At 35.8% G+C, this 16,684-nt stretch overlaps 1 protein-coding gene across 2 annotated transcripts in view; it reads right to left on the bottom strand.

Moving 5' to 3' along the window:
- The window catches only part of LOC134527345 (sodium/hydrogen exchanger 2-like), a 430,632-nt gene extending 416,106 nt beyond the window's left edge, over positions 1-14,526 (bottom strand). For both annotated transcript variants that reach the window (XM_063359946.1, XM_063359947.1), the window contains exon 1: positions 14,390-14,526. In XM_063359946.1, the coding sequence (XP_063216016.1) occupies positions 14,390-14,482 (93 nt within the window). In that variant the 5' untranslated portion in view covers positions 14,483-14,526. The remainder of the gene's footprint in view (positions 1-14,389) is intronic.
- Positions 14,527-16,684: the final 2,158 nt, after the last annotated feature.

Raw genomic sequence — 16,684 nt, 5'->3', positions numbered from 1 at the left:
CGCACAATGAGGGCAGGCGTTAGAGCAATTCGCTCCCGTCAGCACATACTCTATACTGAGTACAGCAATAAGCTGGCCATAACGTGGGAGGACGACAAACGGCTGATCTGCGAAGATGGTATCCACACAGTCCCCCACGGATATGTTGGAGGCGACGAATAATTTTATTTTACTGTAAATAGTTTTTTATTTAAATAGTTTGGCAGTTCGGTAGTTGTTTCCATTTGTTGTATAGTTTTTCTGTTTTTTGTTTTATAGTTTTCATTTTGTTGTACAGTTTTCCATTTTTGTTGTACAGTTTATGTTTTTGATGTATAGTTTCCATTTTTGTTGTAAAGTTTTAGTTTTTTGATGTATAGTTTCTGTTTTTGCTCCATTTTTGTTGTGTAAAATATTTTCTTAATTTAATAAATAAAATTTTACCTACATATTGTTTATTATTTTTAATATAGAACCTATATCCCACGAGGTACTGATACTTATAAATGTCTTACAGAATGGTGAAATGTAATTATAGATAAACATTAAAATATCTGCTTCCATGCAGCTTTTAAACACGAGTACGCAAACACGGGCTTGTTTAGGAATGTAATTATACGCAGCCATTAAAATATCTGCTTCCATGCAGCTTTTAAAACACGAGTACGCAAACATGAGAAGAGAATATTACTTGTGAGTTAGGACTCTGAAAAATGTCTGGCCCACTAAAATGGGGTAATAAGGGTTTTTTGAAATTATCATTACTTTAACTATCGCATCCACAACGATAGTATTGATAACATATATTTAAGTCAAAACCTATAAATGATAAATCTTTAAGAAAAAATGGTGGTTACAACAGCAAAATGACTGTGGATTTTGTGGATTATGTGATTTATTTTAACAAAATTTGCGAATGTTTTTTGTCTATAAGGGTCATAATAATGTTGGTAGAGAATTGAAACTCGACCTTACATACACTGGCGTACTTTAAAAACCTACACTTGATGATACCATCAGATGAAATCAAGATGGTTGTCTCCACTAAATAAGATGGTTGCCTCCAGCAGACAACGATGGTATATATATTTTTTATTTTGATAATAAATTTATTTTAAAGAATGCGGTGTAACGGAAAATTGTAACAGGGGTGAGTGGGGTGTTCGACGCGCAGGTTTTTTAATTAAAATTTTATTAAATAATATATTTTTTAAATTTCATTTTTAAAATTTTGATTATTTAATTTTTTATAAATTTTAAAAAAAATTTCCATTAAAATCGTATAATAAATAATGATTTACAAGATGGCGGAATATTATAGAAAAACCTAATATCCGCCGGAAGTGCCGTAATACAAGATGGCCGCCGGAAGTGACGTAATCAAAAATGGCGGCCGGAAGTGACGTAATCCAAGATGGCGGTCGGAAGTTTCGTAATCCAAGATGGCCGCCGGAAGTGACGTAATCCAAGATGGCCGCCGGAAGAAATGTAATCCAAGATGGCCACCGGATCCCTGGATCCCCACCCCCCACCCCTGTCCCCATATGAACTATATTTACCTACTCATAGGACTTAGCTTTGCCCACTTGTTGAATTCAACACTTTTGAACTTATGTGATTATCATGTTAGTTGTAGTCGCCCGCATGGAATAATAATTATTTCCTCGCGGTGCTTACGGAATAAGACAAAAACAGATTCTGCCAGCTTGTGAACTTCTTCGTTGTTGAGCAAGGTTAGAGTTATAGAACAATCCAGAATTTATTTTTTTAAAATTCATTTTTGTTTTTTAAATTTTTATTCTTATTATTTTCTGTGATTTTCTGATATTAAGGAAAACGTGCGTTAGTTTTCTCCGTGTGCTTCGAGTTATATCAGAGAAATCGTTCTCAACATGAAAATGTTTTACTTAATTAGTCACACAATTTTTGAGTTACATTTATTATGAATTTATGCTATTAAATCAGCACTTACAATATTATTTTTTGTCAAATGGAATTGAAACAAAATTATTACTCAGTCCAATAATATGTGTTAATACGGCTGAGAAACACAAAAACGGACGAACTTATTTCTCCTTCTTTGCTATCGTTAGTGAGCATCCCGCATCCCACATAAAATAAATAAATTATATTTGCTTGGATGCAACACGTGACGATATCTGTTGACAGGAATCGGGACTCTTACAACATTTTTTTCCCTTTGGGATAAATTAACTCTTGCAGCTGAATGGAGTCCAAGACAGTTAGAGCCAAGTAATCTCGTAGCCACGTAGACTTGTAGTCATGTAGTCTTGAAGATTCTTAGCCTCCTAGTCTAGTATATAAATAGCAGCTAGGCCTAAGACTTTTTGAAGCCAATAACTATTGGTGTCAAGAGACGATGGAGCCAACGACCGTTGGATTCAATGTCTGTTGGAGGCATTATATCATATCGGAAATTGTTGATCATATCCTACTAATTTGAATTTTTGCACAATTTAAGTACTTTTTTTTATAAATGAGCGTAAACAAGACTGTAATATCGTATCTTACTGCTGAAAACGTATCCTTTTCGTAAAATGTGCTTCCTTTTTTGTTCAATTTACGTTAAAAATGTGCGTCCTTTTTTTGATTATGCTTCCTCTATGTTGAATGTGCTTCCGATTGTGCTTCCGATTGTGCTTCCTTTTCGTTGATTGTGCTTCCGATTGACCTTATTTTTCTTTGATTGTGCTTTCTCTTTGACGAATGTGCTTCCGATTGCTTCTTTTTAAATGTTATTTTGACTATTGTATTATTTTTAATGATCCGTGTTTTAACTAGCATATTATTCGTCTGGTTACGTGTATATAAGCGAGTATCCGACGAAAGGACTTTCAGTTTGTTACTGACTGCGGTGGTGAAAGTAACACCTAGTTTGTCTCATCTGGCGCATAAGTAGCGTTATTACCCGTTCTTGTGATCTCACTGACATCTTTACCGTTTTTAAGTTTGAACACGATGGAAGTTATACCATCGAATTCGGAAACCCTGACGTCAGCGATGACTATAATGGCGCAGATCCCGTTAGCAACATCGACGACAACACTAGAGGAGACTTCAACAGTAGACTGCTTAATGACTTCAGTGCTGGCTGCACAGGAAACCACGATGAACGCCGTTTCGTCCTCGATGGAGACTTCAATGGCTGGTGATTCGACAACAACTACCGACATCGATGCTGTCACTGTGACAAGATTTTCTGAAACAACAACAATGCTCGACGACACAAGAAAGAATGTGCTAAGAATCCTCCTCGCAAGATGTTTGGTTGTGAGAAATGTCATAAGCAGTTTGCCAGAAAAAGTAATATGAAAACGCAAATGAATATATGCAGAGGTCGTGCTCTACGACATAAAGTTAAAGTTTCTCTGCAACAACGATTAATCGATTCGCTTAAGAGTACACTGGAAGTTGGTACAACTGCAGCAACATCATCATCTGGATCACGTCTGAAAGGTTCGTCTTCATCAACTAAGCATCCTTGCAGCTACTGTGATATGTCATTCGCATTTTCCCATGATGCACGAAGACATGAGAAGAGCAAATGTGCAAATAATCCTACACGTACGAAGTTTCGCTGCGTTGAGTGTCATGTTTGGTTTACACATATTGAAAGTTTGCGACGACATGCGAAAAAAAAATGTAAAGGTGAAGTCCGTGTGCCTACTGTTGAACTACCAGCAGACTTTACGAACCCTCGGTTTAGGTTGGAGTCTTGTGAGCGTACAAGTACAGCCGATTGCTATGGCGTCTGGACATGAAACTAAACCCAAGACTGTACTCGGTGCATTACAGGTGAATGATAATGGTTTCTACTTGGCGCAGTCTGAATTTCGTCGAACATTGAAAGACTACTATTATCTAAATAAGTTTAGTAAATCGACAGACATTGGTACTTTTCTTGACGATATCAGGCAGAACATTATTAATCAGCTTGTTGATGATGTAGCAACAAACGGTCCTTTAAAATATAACTTGTGGTTGAACTGTGTATATGGTAAGCTGTATCCGTTCGAGGACAATGTGGAGAAGTGTGTTTTCAAGATATCGGCTGCTGTAATTTACAGTTTTGACGATGTGATGCAGTCTGTTAAACACGGTGTCCAGAAACTCTGTCAAGAAGAGGGAGACTATGTCAGAAAAGGATCTGGCTGGTCTCTGTCTAGTATAAACCGATTGTAGATGATAAGTAGTCATTTCACGCCGATGCAGAACTAAATGTTTATTAGATTGTTAATTTTCGCAAGTGTATCTGTTGTAGAATAGAAATTATGTAATAAAATTATGTTTGCAAAAGAACATACAGTGTTTTATTTTCGAACATTATTATTTTTAATTTAAATTATTGATCAAATATCAGACCAAGACGATCAAATCAGTTAGTGTATTAATTGCAAATTTATTTAAATTTTGGAATCTTTCCCGAATATCTAGGACAATAAATACAAATTCTCAAGATGGCGTCCAAATTTGAAGATGGCGGGTGCCTCAGTAATAATAAATGAATACTGCACTATAGTGGACGAAAATAAAACTAACATGATAGTAGTTCACTCTAGCAGACGAAAACAAGATAGCGGCCTCCAGCAGACAGTTGATGTTATATATACCTTGGCATTAGTGGTGGGGGTCAGTCTGTAGTCGGCTTCTGTGGAGGAAGGATTTGTTGACTTTTTTTATTTTTGCCCTCACCGGCTTCGAACCGAGGACATAAAAGTGTTTTTCAAATATTTTTTATTAAAATTTTATTAATTAATTTTTTATAAATGTAATTTTTTTTTCATTGCAATCGGATAATAAATAAATATTTTCAAGATGGCGGAACATAACGGAAATTGCAGCCATTTAGAATCCAAGATGGTTTCCGTAACGAAACGTGCAACGATTATATCATACAGTCTAATATGGTGGGCGTAACGAAATGTGCAATGTTTCTAGAATCCGATATGGCGACCGTAACAGTATCAGTGTATTTAAATAAATTTATTAAAATTTTATTAATTAAACATTTTTATAAATTATATATTTTTTAAAAATTTCTAGCATAAAAATTACGGATTTTCAAGATGTCGGGGCATGACGGAAATTACAACAGTGACGATGTAATCCAAGATGGTGGCCATAACATCCTAATTGACAAGGTACGGTTTAGAGCTGCTAGTCACTAAGGAATTTAAGCCGTTCTTAGAAATTTCGAAGCGGACGGTATTTTTAAGGACAAAAACGGGAAATTGTCCCTCAAACGGGAATTTTTCCTGCGAAAATGGAAATTTTTTTAGGAATTTTGTGTCATTTTTGAGTCCTAAATGGCAGTCGTGACGTCACAATCCAAAATGGCGGTTGGCACCTCGACTCCTTACCCGTGAACCTAGGCGCCAGACCGGCCAATATATACTACAAAATAATTTAATACTACAGTTTACAGTAACTTAGAGATTTTCGTAGTACAATGTATAGAATAAAACAGCCTTCATTAGCAGTAATTGTAATCCTAAAGATATTTATTATGAATTAATGTGTTTAGCCCTGAAACATACTTTGATGATATTTTATATTTGATTTCATATTTTTCTCTGCTTTTTGTCACTTTACTGATATTGTTTATCAAATCGAACATTATTATTTTAAGATCCTTTAACCATGCCCAGTAAAATGTGGTGACTATTAACCTGTGATGGATGAGTGTTGAAAAGTAATGTTCTAAGATTAAGAAAAAAATTCATTTTATGAAAATAAGTTCAGTTTAAAAAAATACTAATTTAATGAAAAATATCGTAAAGGTTACAGGTTCGAGAAATAAATCAACACAAATTTAAATTTAAAAAAATATTCATACATTCTACAAATACAAACAAGTAAATTAATAGCATTTCTCGATTGCTACAGTCTTCTTAGAAGGAGAAGCGAGTCATCTGCATGCCTTGACATATGTTTTCGAGTCAGTTATGTATAACAGTTGATTAATCAGGCATGTCTATTCAGTAGCCAGGCACGTAAACAATGACCATGTGCATTTAGTTTGTGGCCGTCATGACCAGTAATCAGCTAGGCATGTCCAGTCAGCAACAAGGCACGACCAGTTGGTGGTCAGGCATGTATTCGACGGTCAGGCACGTTCAGTGGGTGTCAATACGCACCCAGTGGGTAGCCAGGAATATATATTCAGCGTTCAGTAACATACGACCAATAGGTGACAAGTCATATCTAGTTGGTAGCCAGGCGCATCCAGTATGTGGTCAAATACATCCAATCAGTAGTCAAGTGTTACTTTTTAGTCGATACGCGATGAACATTTTAAACATTTAATGTACAAAATCATACGCACAGGCCAAGCATCCCTGAACCAAGAGGTTTCATTCACCGAAATGCGACGATCATTTTAAACAGGTCATGTTCAATGTCACGCCAATATACCAGTCATCTCCAAGCCATGAGGACAATCATGCACTAAGTACAGACTTATCTATGATCAACCATCGACAAAAAGGAAGCAGTTTATAATAAGAAAGCGCATTAATAAAAAAAAGGAATCACAATAATAGAAAAGGAAGAGCAATCGGAAGCATATTCGACAAAGAGGAAGCACAATCATAAAAAAGGAAGCAAATTTGGAAGCACAATAAAAAGGAAGCACAATTATAGAAAAGGAAGCACAATTAGAAGCACAATCAAAGAAACGGAAGCACAATCAACGAAAAGGAGGCACAATTGGAAGCACAATTGGAAACGCAATCAACGAAAAGGAAGCACCATTGGAAGCACAATCATATGAAAGTAAGAACAATTGGAAGCACAATCAACGAAAAAAGCACAATTAATGAAAAGGAAGCACAATTGGAAGCACAATCATAGTAATATTTTGATTATTCCTGTAGTTTCTGAGAAATCGATCTCTGCATGAAACATTTTTTACTTAATGTGGCATGCATTTTTATTTTTGAGTTACATTTAAATTGTGAATTTCTGCTACCAAGTTACGTATTGCGTGTCCTGTGTGACCATTGCGTTGAGGCGTGTAATACCGCCTATACTTATTTATTGTTTATAATTAAGATTAAGCTTAAGATTTGTAATTAAGATCTTATTTTTGTTTGCTTTTGTATGTTTTTTTATGGCACTTAGTTTTAGACTCTACGTCTAGTTTGGTAACGTTAGGTAGTAGGGGTTGGTACTCGTGTCTACCGCAGCTATGACGCGATCTGGTTGTAGTGTTACCTGGCCGCTGCCGACCTCCGTAGCGTAGTCGGATGCACACCGGCTTACGGTGCGAGGGGTTTTGGGTTCGATTCCCGGGTAAGGCATTGGTGTTAATTTACATTAAAAGATTTGATTGCTACGATATGATAAAGATTCGAACGATATAGTTCTGGTTGTGGGCGAAAGCCGTTAACCACACACAAAAAAAAATTCTAAAATTACCTGGCCTCTGCGAGGCGTGGTGAACGGCGCTGTGAGCCGAGCTGCAGCAGGCGGTTCACTGAGTCATGATTCATCGAGGAAGAAACTGCGGTACATGCCTGCCACGCTCGGTCTAGCTACGCCATTGGACTTGAAAGCGGGAGCAGCCACTACGCCTGAACGAGTTGTGTCATGTGGGAGACGTGGCAAACATGGCAGTCCAGAGCAACAAGTAAGTTGAACGACTTAAACAATATGGCCTGGATCTGAGCCCGGTTTTTTGTGGATTCGTGGGACGATCCGACCATTAACTTTAAGCAGCACGATCATAGTTTTTCTTTATTTGCGTCTTCCTGCCACGCAGTATCGTTCCGGAGGACTGAATTGCGTGAAGTCATAGTCATATCCATCAATTTGCTTCTATCATAATAAACTTAAGTTTGAGTCTTTATTTGTTAATCTGACAAGACGTGGATGCATTTACAGTTGAGTGTAAAAAGTATTCGTACACTGAGCTTTTTTACATTACATGATACAAAGAATAGTGGTTATCAATTCTTCTTTTCTTGATAACATTGAACGAATAAAGAAATGAATAAGAATATTTGCTAAAAAAAATATTCAAATTCCGAAAAAACTTTTATTCTATGCTTTTTAACTTCCTCTTTTCATAAAACCCGGCGGAGATAAGAAATTACAAATACTTTATGATATATCGCCGTTCTTATTTTGCAATACAAGACCTGTGCAATCATTCGACCGTAGACATTTTTTAATTTGCCGTGTGTTCGTGAATGTCTAATTAATTAAATTGGTCGATTAGGTCAGGTCAGTTACATTAAAAATACTTTTAAACTAAGCGGACATTAAAAATAATATGAATTAATTTTAACGGTTGTTTAGTAGTATTTATAATGTAACTGACCTGGCCTAACAAACCGGGACAAAGGATGAACAGTTGGAACTCACGTAATTTTTTTTTACTTATTACATGCGCAACAATATCCAAATAACAAATAAAACATACAACATTCTCCAGTAAAAAAAAAAAAAAAATTTGATACTCGTAAACAAGAAACAAACGTTCACGCCGCATGAATGCACAGGTATTGTGATGAAAATTAAAAAATTCGATATCTCCAAAAGTATTTGGAATTTCTTATCTCCGCCGGGTTTTATGAAAAGAGAAAGTTAAAAAGCATAGGTTAAAAGTATTTTCGGAATTTAAACTTTTTTTTAGCAAATATCGCCCAACTACATATTTACCGAATATTTTATTTTTCAAAACAAACAAAAATAACGAAATAATACTATTTTGGGTAGTACAAAAACTATTCGTACACAGTCATTTGTTCTTAAAAAAATGAAATTAATATTTTGTTGGGCATACTTTCGTATCGATTACTGCATGCAGTCTTCGTAACATCGAATCAGCAAGATTTTTTGTGATGGTAGGATAAATGTCTTCCCATACTTTTGTAAAACCTCGAACTCCGCGCGATTCGAAGCTTGTCTTTCCCTGATTAAATTTTCTAAAACACTCCACAAATGCTCAATGATTTGAGTCCGGTGATTGGGGAGAAGTATGCAATTGGCCGGGTATATTATGTAGTAGCCAATTTTTGGTATTATAAGCCGTGTGCTTCGGATAGTTGTCCTGTTCAAATGTAAAATTAATTTGAAGTCTAAAATTTTCGGTACTCACTGCTAAATTATTATTTTTTTTTTAATGTCAACGTACATCTTATAGTTCATTGTTCCTTCAATAACGTGTAACTTTCCGACTCCTGCAGCACTCGTACACCCCCACACCATTACCGAACCACCACCGTGTTTGACAGTCGGTATCAAATGACTTGGATGAGTTCGGAGTTTATTTTTTTCCCTACACTGTACGCCTCCCATCGGAACTGAAATTATTAAATTTACTTTCATCGGAGAAAATGACTTTGTTCCAGAAATCACTATCTTTATTTCTGTATTTTTTGGCTAATCCAAGTCATTTTTAGCGATTAGTTTTGTTGACAAAAATCTTTTTCCTCATGACTCGACCATGATATCCATTTTTCCGCAAGATATTTTGAACTGTACTGATTGAAACTTTTGTATTTCGATCTTGCATGGTAGCAGAAATTGTCGGAGCAGATATTTTAGGTTTTTTTTATAAGACGCACGATAAATCTTTCATCGGTACGTGAAAGAACGTGTGGTCGACCACTTCAGTGCACATTTTTTACCGTTTTCCGCGTGCCGATTCGATCGATTATGGATTGAACTGTTCAGTGGGCTCGACCGACGATCCTCGGTAGCTTTTTTTTCCTTTAAAACCCATTTTCGATAATTATAAAGTAACAACTAAATGAAATATGGAATTTTTGTCAATATTCATGGAGGGAAGGACAAGCCGAAAGAAATAAACAAATGTAGGAACAGCGTTCCCGACCTACCATCGAATGTTGTCCTTGGTCTCATAATGGACGAATACATTTTGTAGTTCCCGAAATCACTATTATTTCGTTATTTCTTTGTTCCAAAAACTAAAAAAGTCTTATTAATTAGTTTTTTGTTTATTCTTATCAATAGAAGAAGAATTGATAATATTTGCTGTCGGAACTCCTACAGCTTGTGCTACGCAGTAAGGCGTGTTAACGGTAATTTACCTGACAAACTACGCTTTATCAAGAACCTGTAAAATCTGTTATTCCTGACCATGTTTAGTAGCAGAGACTAAAAGTAGGTAGATGATTGAGCTGTTTAAAACCAGATTTTTATCACTGATTACGTGAACTTTAATGTGGAAGAGATTATGTGTATGTTGCGGGCTTGTGTGAAGCTTTTTCTTAAAATTGTCAACAAAAATTGTGTTACTAACGAATCACTGAGAACACCTTTAAGAATACATTACTCAGAGACGTCGATGCATCTTCTCTCTCATTGTCGGTGCAAATTTTGATAGTTTAAAACTTAAATCACAAGAAACTTTTAAAAAAATATGTTTTGTCTTTCTTTATTAGGCTTCTTTGTGCGGCGTTAAATAATGACTGATTCCTAATTCAAATAATACGCCTTTGGCCATTAGGCGGTGTATATTTATATCATATTATTATATAGTATACATTTTTGAGACATGTTTAGTAAAAATGTAACTAGTTCAATACTCAGTAATGATTAGTTAACATGCTGTACATTTTTAACATTTTTGCTATTTCACGCTGCACCTACTTCTAGTTTAGAAATAGTTGGGTGCACACACATGACAAAACTAACAGTATCCCGTTAAATGAATGCATCTATCTATATATGGCAGTAAAAGAGTGGTTTCTTAAAGTTCTTTTTTTTTTCATCATAATTTTCAATAATTCAGGGGTGCCTAAGTGTCGGTGGAACCTACGCTCGGGCACTGAATTATTTAATCGCACCCCGACGAGACGTCTCGGCGTGTCCTGTGAGTTCATTTCATGTCCTGTGTGTGTCTATTGTGTGTACTGTGTGTCCATTGTGTATACTGTGAGACCATTTTGAGTATTGTGTGTTCTTTTTTGTTTAATGTGTGTCGTTTCTTTGAATGTTCGTAGTAAGATCTGTAGTAGCTCTGAATATTTACTGCTTCAAAACCTCTTGGTCTTTATAAAATATTTTTTAGGGATTATTGGTCCTACCGACTCTTGAGCATGCGACGTATAATTGCCTTGAGAGAAGCTTTCGTTTTATAAATTCAAACCGCACACTTTCAAAGATTACCTGTGCGTTTTATTTATAGTCACAGCGAACACAGGGCTTATAGGAAATTGAAGAACTCGAATGCTATCTCGGTCGGAATGAGTGGAATTCGTGGAAATAGTTTGTCTTCACATTGAGGACCAGTCAGAATTGTTGCTTCAGTTATATTGATCATTTTTTTAACTACCAACCGTGTGCCATTGCATAACTTTGGCTGGGATGTTTCGGAGTCATTTAATCGGCACTGCAATATTCAAATTTAAAATCTGGGACGGCAATCTAGTAACATAAAGTGCATTAAGAAATTCCGTTGAAAAATTCACTAATTCACTTTGGTTTATCACGGAGTCAATGGATTTGTATGTCACTGTTCCACCTGCGATTCTGTTTATAATGTTGTTCATTCGCATTCAACAACATTTTTAGTCGCTAGAATGGCTCTTCCGTTTAAAAATGAGTAAATTCAATCATTTGTTTCTATTCTTTAGAAAACCTTGTCCACTAATTAATCTTTTAATTCACGATATTTTAAAAATGTATATGGGATAGTGATTTTACCGGATTTTACTGGATTTGTAGGTACAGTGCCATTACCGACCTCGAGTAATTGTCTTGAAAATATGAAGCTGAGCTCTCATATTCATTTTTTTGAACTGTGCTCCAAAAAGTTAAATATTTCAAACAGAAATTCAATTCATCAACTGATGTTAAGCGAGTTGTAACTGGAAGCATTTGCCTGAAGTCACAGGATAGTAACACCAATGCTCCAACAAATTGAACCTGATTATTTCTCAAGTCTTTCAATGTATCGTCTTATGCTTGCAATGACTTCTTGTGAGCAACTCGTAGAACGCATAGGTACTATGAGAAGCGAAAACAAATGACAGTAGTAAATTATTTTTTCGCGCGTGCATTCAAAAGAGAATATATTTATTCCGTGAAGAGTATTAACTCCTTTCTCGCTTGACCTTCATGAGATAATTAGGTTACAAACTACACATTAACAGAATGACAATAAAACGTATGAAAATTCTGTTGAAAACATATTTTTTTTTTTCTTTTCCAAAAATGCTCAGATCCTTATGTTTATTTTTAACCGAACGCTATAATATCTAAATTCATGCTTCTAACTTCGGAAATAACGGAATTCCCGGAAAATTTCCTTTTTTATTTTTACTATAAAATCATTTACGTAATTAAATGCAATGTTGCCAAAATTTCAAGTCAACCCGATCGACGTCTTTTCGAGTTTAGCGAGCTCGAACATGCGGAGGCTGAATTTTTATATTTATAGATAGGACGGATGTCAAAACATACAACTGAGAATTATTTGGCAGACAACCCAAGAAAAGAAATTTTGAATAAATGAAATAGACTTCATAGAACATTTTTAGCACAGCGTAATTCATTGGATTTAAAAAAAGAGGTTTGGGGGAGGGGCAATTAAGATACCAGAAAGTAAAAAAAAAGAATAAACTTTGACTAGGTGGAAAATAAAATACGTAGTATGTGTAAATAGATTTGTGTTTGAAATTAAGACAATTAAGACCTAGGCATGATTCTGAATTACGTAATTAATCTTGCAGAAATTAAAGAGATATGCAGGCCTATATCAGTGTTGAGTGACACTCTGCCAAAATTGTGGCTTTCGTTAAACTTTATTCAGTGCCAAATACCTACTCATTTCCGTAAAAACATTTTGAGATTTATATTTAAAACTATAATATCAAAATTCATGTTTCTTTACTTTTCACACTTGAGAATAACAAAAAATATAATGAAATTTGACTCAGAACAATGGAAAATACAAGAAAATTTTTATTTTTCTACAATGTACAGGAATGCGTTTATGAAAAATTCTTGATCTATAAATATATATATGAACTATAAATAAATTTTTGTGAATATGGTTATATATATAACCTTTGTGTTAATGCAAACATTGTCACTGCAATTAAAGTATTGTTCCTTTAACATGTTTAGTAAATAGATTTTTAAATTATTAACTATAAACTAAAGTTAGGTTAAAAGCAACAATCATCCGATTTACGTTAGAATTTTAGGATTATCGTTGTGTGCATAACAAGAGAATACATGTCTATAAAATATGTATGTGTGCAAAGTACTGCGATTACACTGTTCTCTTATGCAAGATACGCTACTGCCTGCAGGTTTTATATTATTTTTATTCTCTAAAATTAAAAAAAATCCATTTATTTGGTATTATAATTTGTAAAAGTTGTTTTAACTGTTTCGTTACCTGCCGTTGCAAAATATCTTTTATAAGGAACAGATTAAAGATATTTTTTTGTTTTACTTGGGTACCTTCTTTTAGCGCTTTTTGAATTGATACTTTAGCATATATTTGTTTTTCATAAGTTAATGTTACGGTTTACGTTCTAGAAAAAATTGTGTTAAATTATTTTAAAGGGCGTCTCAAAAGATCTATTTGTGAACCACGTTTCCTGGTAGTGTTAGAAATATATCACATGGAATTGAAACTATATTTTATGAAAATACATAATATATTTATTAAAGGTTAAAGAAAACCTATGTAGAATTAAAAAAAAACAATATTGCAAACTACTGACTTGTATAAAAGCCATCTGTACAATTAAACTTTTTATTTTGGGGTGAAAGGTAATATGCATTTCTGATGGACCTTCTCAGCAATGCATTTACCTACAGGCTTGCTTCCAAGAGTTAAGTTGATACACTAATGTAGTTAAATACTTATTTTGACTTATTTTTGTTTAACACGTCCCAATTCAAGTCAGCTTTTTGAAAATGGCAACTGAAAAACTATAACGTTTTCCGTTAGCTAAATATCTTAACGGTTTGAGTAGCTAAATATCTTAAAGGTTTATGAGTAACCAATGAAAAAAATATGTTCAAATTCAAAATTAAATTGTAGAGACTCTACCACAGAGTAATGTGATAAGATCCAAACTATAACCTACAGTATAAATTAAAAATATATAATATATTTGAAGAAATAATAAAACTAGCCAGCAGTAACAACATAAATATTAACAGTACCCTCAGCTACGACACAAACACCAACGAGATGATACAAACAATAGCCGAAATAACGTCTGCATCAAAACATGACTCAAAGCAGCAACTACAAGAACAAAAAGAACTCCCAACAACATCGACAGTAGCAACAAAACAACGCGTGGTACTGAAAGGTAGCGCGTCTAAATCGGGCCGCGGTCAGTCGAGCAGGAACAACACAAGCACCAACAAGAGCACAGCGCGTGGTACGTACCAACGGGGTGTCCGGGTCTGGCCCGGGCACAGTCCGGCAGGCGGCCACCAGCGCCAGGATCAGCGGCAGCAGCACACAGCTCCGCGCAGACATGCTCTGGCCGACTGCCAGCCGCTCACCCGACACAGACCGCGCGTCGCCGGCAATCAGAGTTCCGAGCCCGCACCGGCCTCAGCGCCTGGCCGGGGCAGTACGTCACACCTACCCACCGTCCGCGACACAGCATCCACCCTTCCGACATTACGTCACACCTACCCACATTGAGCAACACAGCAGGTCATTAGTGCGCATCCACCTGGTGGACATTACGTCACACCTAAAAAAATGCGCGACACAGTATATCAGTAGTGAGCATCCACAAAGTGCGCGACACAGCATGTATTTGCACATCCACCTGGTGGACATTACATCAAACCTAAATCTCAGAGCGCGTTCAGCTCTTCAGTTGTGTGCATCCTTTGGGCGGACATTACTTTATACCTACATACCTTGCGCGTCTCAGCATGTCATGTTTGCGCCTTCACCCGGCGGACATTACGTCACTCTAACTACAGAGTGCATCCCAGCTTGTCAGTAGTACACATCCACTTGGCGGATATTACGTCACATCTACCTACAGTACGCTTGCTGGCTTATCAGTAGTGCGCACCCACCCAGCGGAAATCACGTCAGTAGTAAGTAAATGGGGCTCCTGAAACAGGCGCCGGCGCGTGGAGCCGGAGCCGGTGTCCGCCATCTTGGATTGTGACGTCACAGCGACCATTTTTTACTAAAAATTCCTCAAAATTTCTCAAAATTGACTCAAAATGACTCATAATTTCCCATTTTCGAGGAAAAGTTTCCCGTTTTCGAGGGAAAAATTCCCGTTTCGAGGAAAAATTAGGATTTCGAAAAACCACAAAAGTCGTTTTGCCTTAAAAACCACGAAACTCCTGATATAGGCTTAAGCATCCATGTCTACAGCCTCCGATAAGCCTCTTTTAGGATTATGACGTCACCGTTGCAATTTTCGTTACGCCTGCCATCTTGAAAATCCGCAATTTTTATGTTAGAAAATCGGGAAAAATTTAAAAAATCATTAAAAAAATTATTTGATCGAATTAAATAAAAATCTTAAAAACCACTTTTGCAGTTATCGTTACGGTCGCCATCTTGGATTATATAAATGTTGCATATTTCGTTACACCCGCCATCTTGGTTGAGTACCATGTCATTCTTACACTTTATGTTACGACCACCATATTGGATCCTATTAATGTTGCAATCATCGTTATGGTCGCCATCTTGAAATTTAGACGCCATCTTGGAAATCCGTAATTTTTATGTTAGAATAAATACCAAAATTCATCAAAAAATTAAGTTCATAGAATTCTGATCCTTGGTTCGAAACCAGTGAGGGCAAAAAAAAACATCAGATCCTTCCTCCACAGAAGCCACCTACAGACTGACCTACCACCACCAATATCAAGGAATTTACCATCAGCTGGTATGACGTCATGTCCGCCATCTTGTCTTCGTACGTAGAAGACCGCCATTTTGTTGTAGTCTGCTAGAGTGTGCTGGCGTCATCTATATATAAAAAAATTTAGCTTCCGTATGTATTTGGCCGCAAAACTCGGAAAGTATACGATGGTTTGGATTGAAATTTTTACAGAACATTGCATCTTAACAGAAGAGTGTTTATATGAAATAAAAGTTTGGGAAAATCCACCGGAAAAGTCGGAAAAAAAAGTTTCTATAACTAAATATCATGGTCACCCAACTTAGTTGTGACCACGCTCGACGATGCTGTACCATATTGTCGAAGTTCAAGCACATCAGGCTACTCGACCATTGTGCCTTGACGACTATAATTTACACAAATATGTATATATATATATATATATATATATATATATATATATATATTTCAAGAAAGAATAAAAAACTTTATTTAATTTGAAAGTATATTCTTTCGACTCTATTGATAAAAATACGTTTAAATTAAAAAATATTCAAATTTTTGGAGCACAGTAAAAAAAATGCATTTAACCACGAATATGCGAGTTAAACTTCAGAACGATCCAACAGCAGTCATATTTTCAAGACAATTAATTGAAGTTGGTAACGGAACTGTACCTACAAATCCAGAAACAGGAAAAATCAGCTTATCATCTGATTTATGCAACATCGTAGATTCAAAAGAGGAATTAGTAGACAAGGTATTCCAAAACATCGAAACAAAATTCAAAAATCATGCATGGTTGAGCGAAAGAGCCATTCTAGCGGCTAAAAATGTTGACGTACACGATATGA

This window comes from Bacillus rossius, chromosome 1 (genome assembly GCF_032445375.1).
Source record: "Bacillus rossius redtenbacheri isolate Brsri chromosome 1, Brsri_v3, whole genome shotgun sequence".
Lineage (NCBI taxonomy): Eukaryota > Metazoa > Arthropoda > Insecta > Phasmatodea > Bacillidae > Bacillus > Bacillus rossius.
This window is presented reverse-complemented; position numbering and strand designations above follow the sequence as displayed.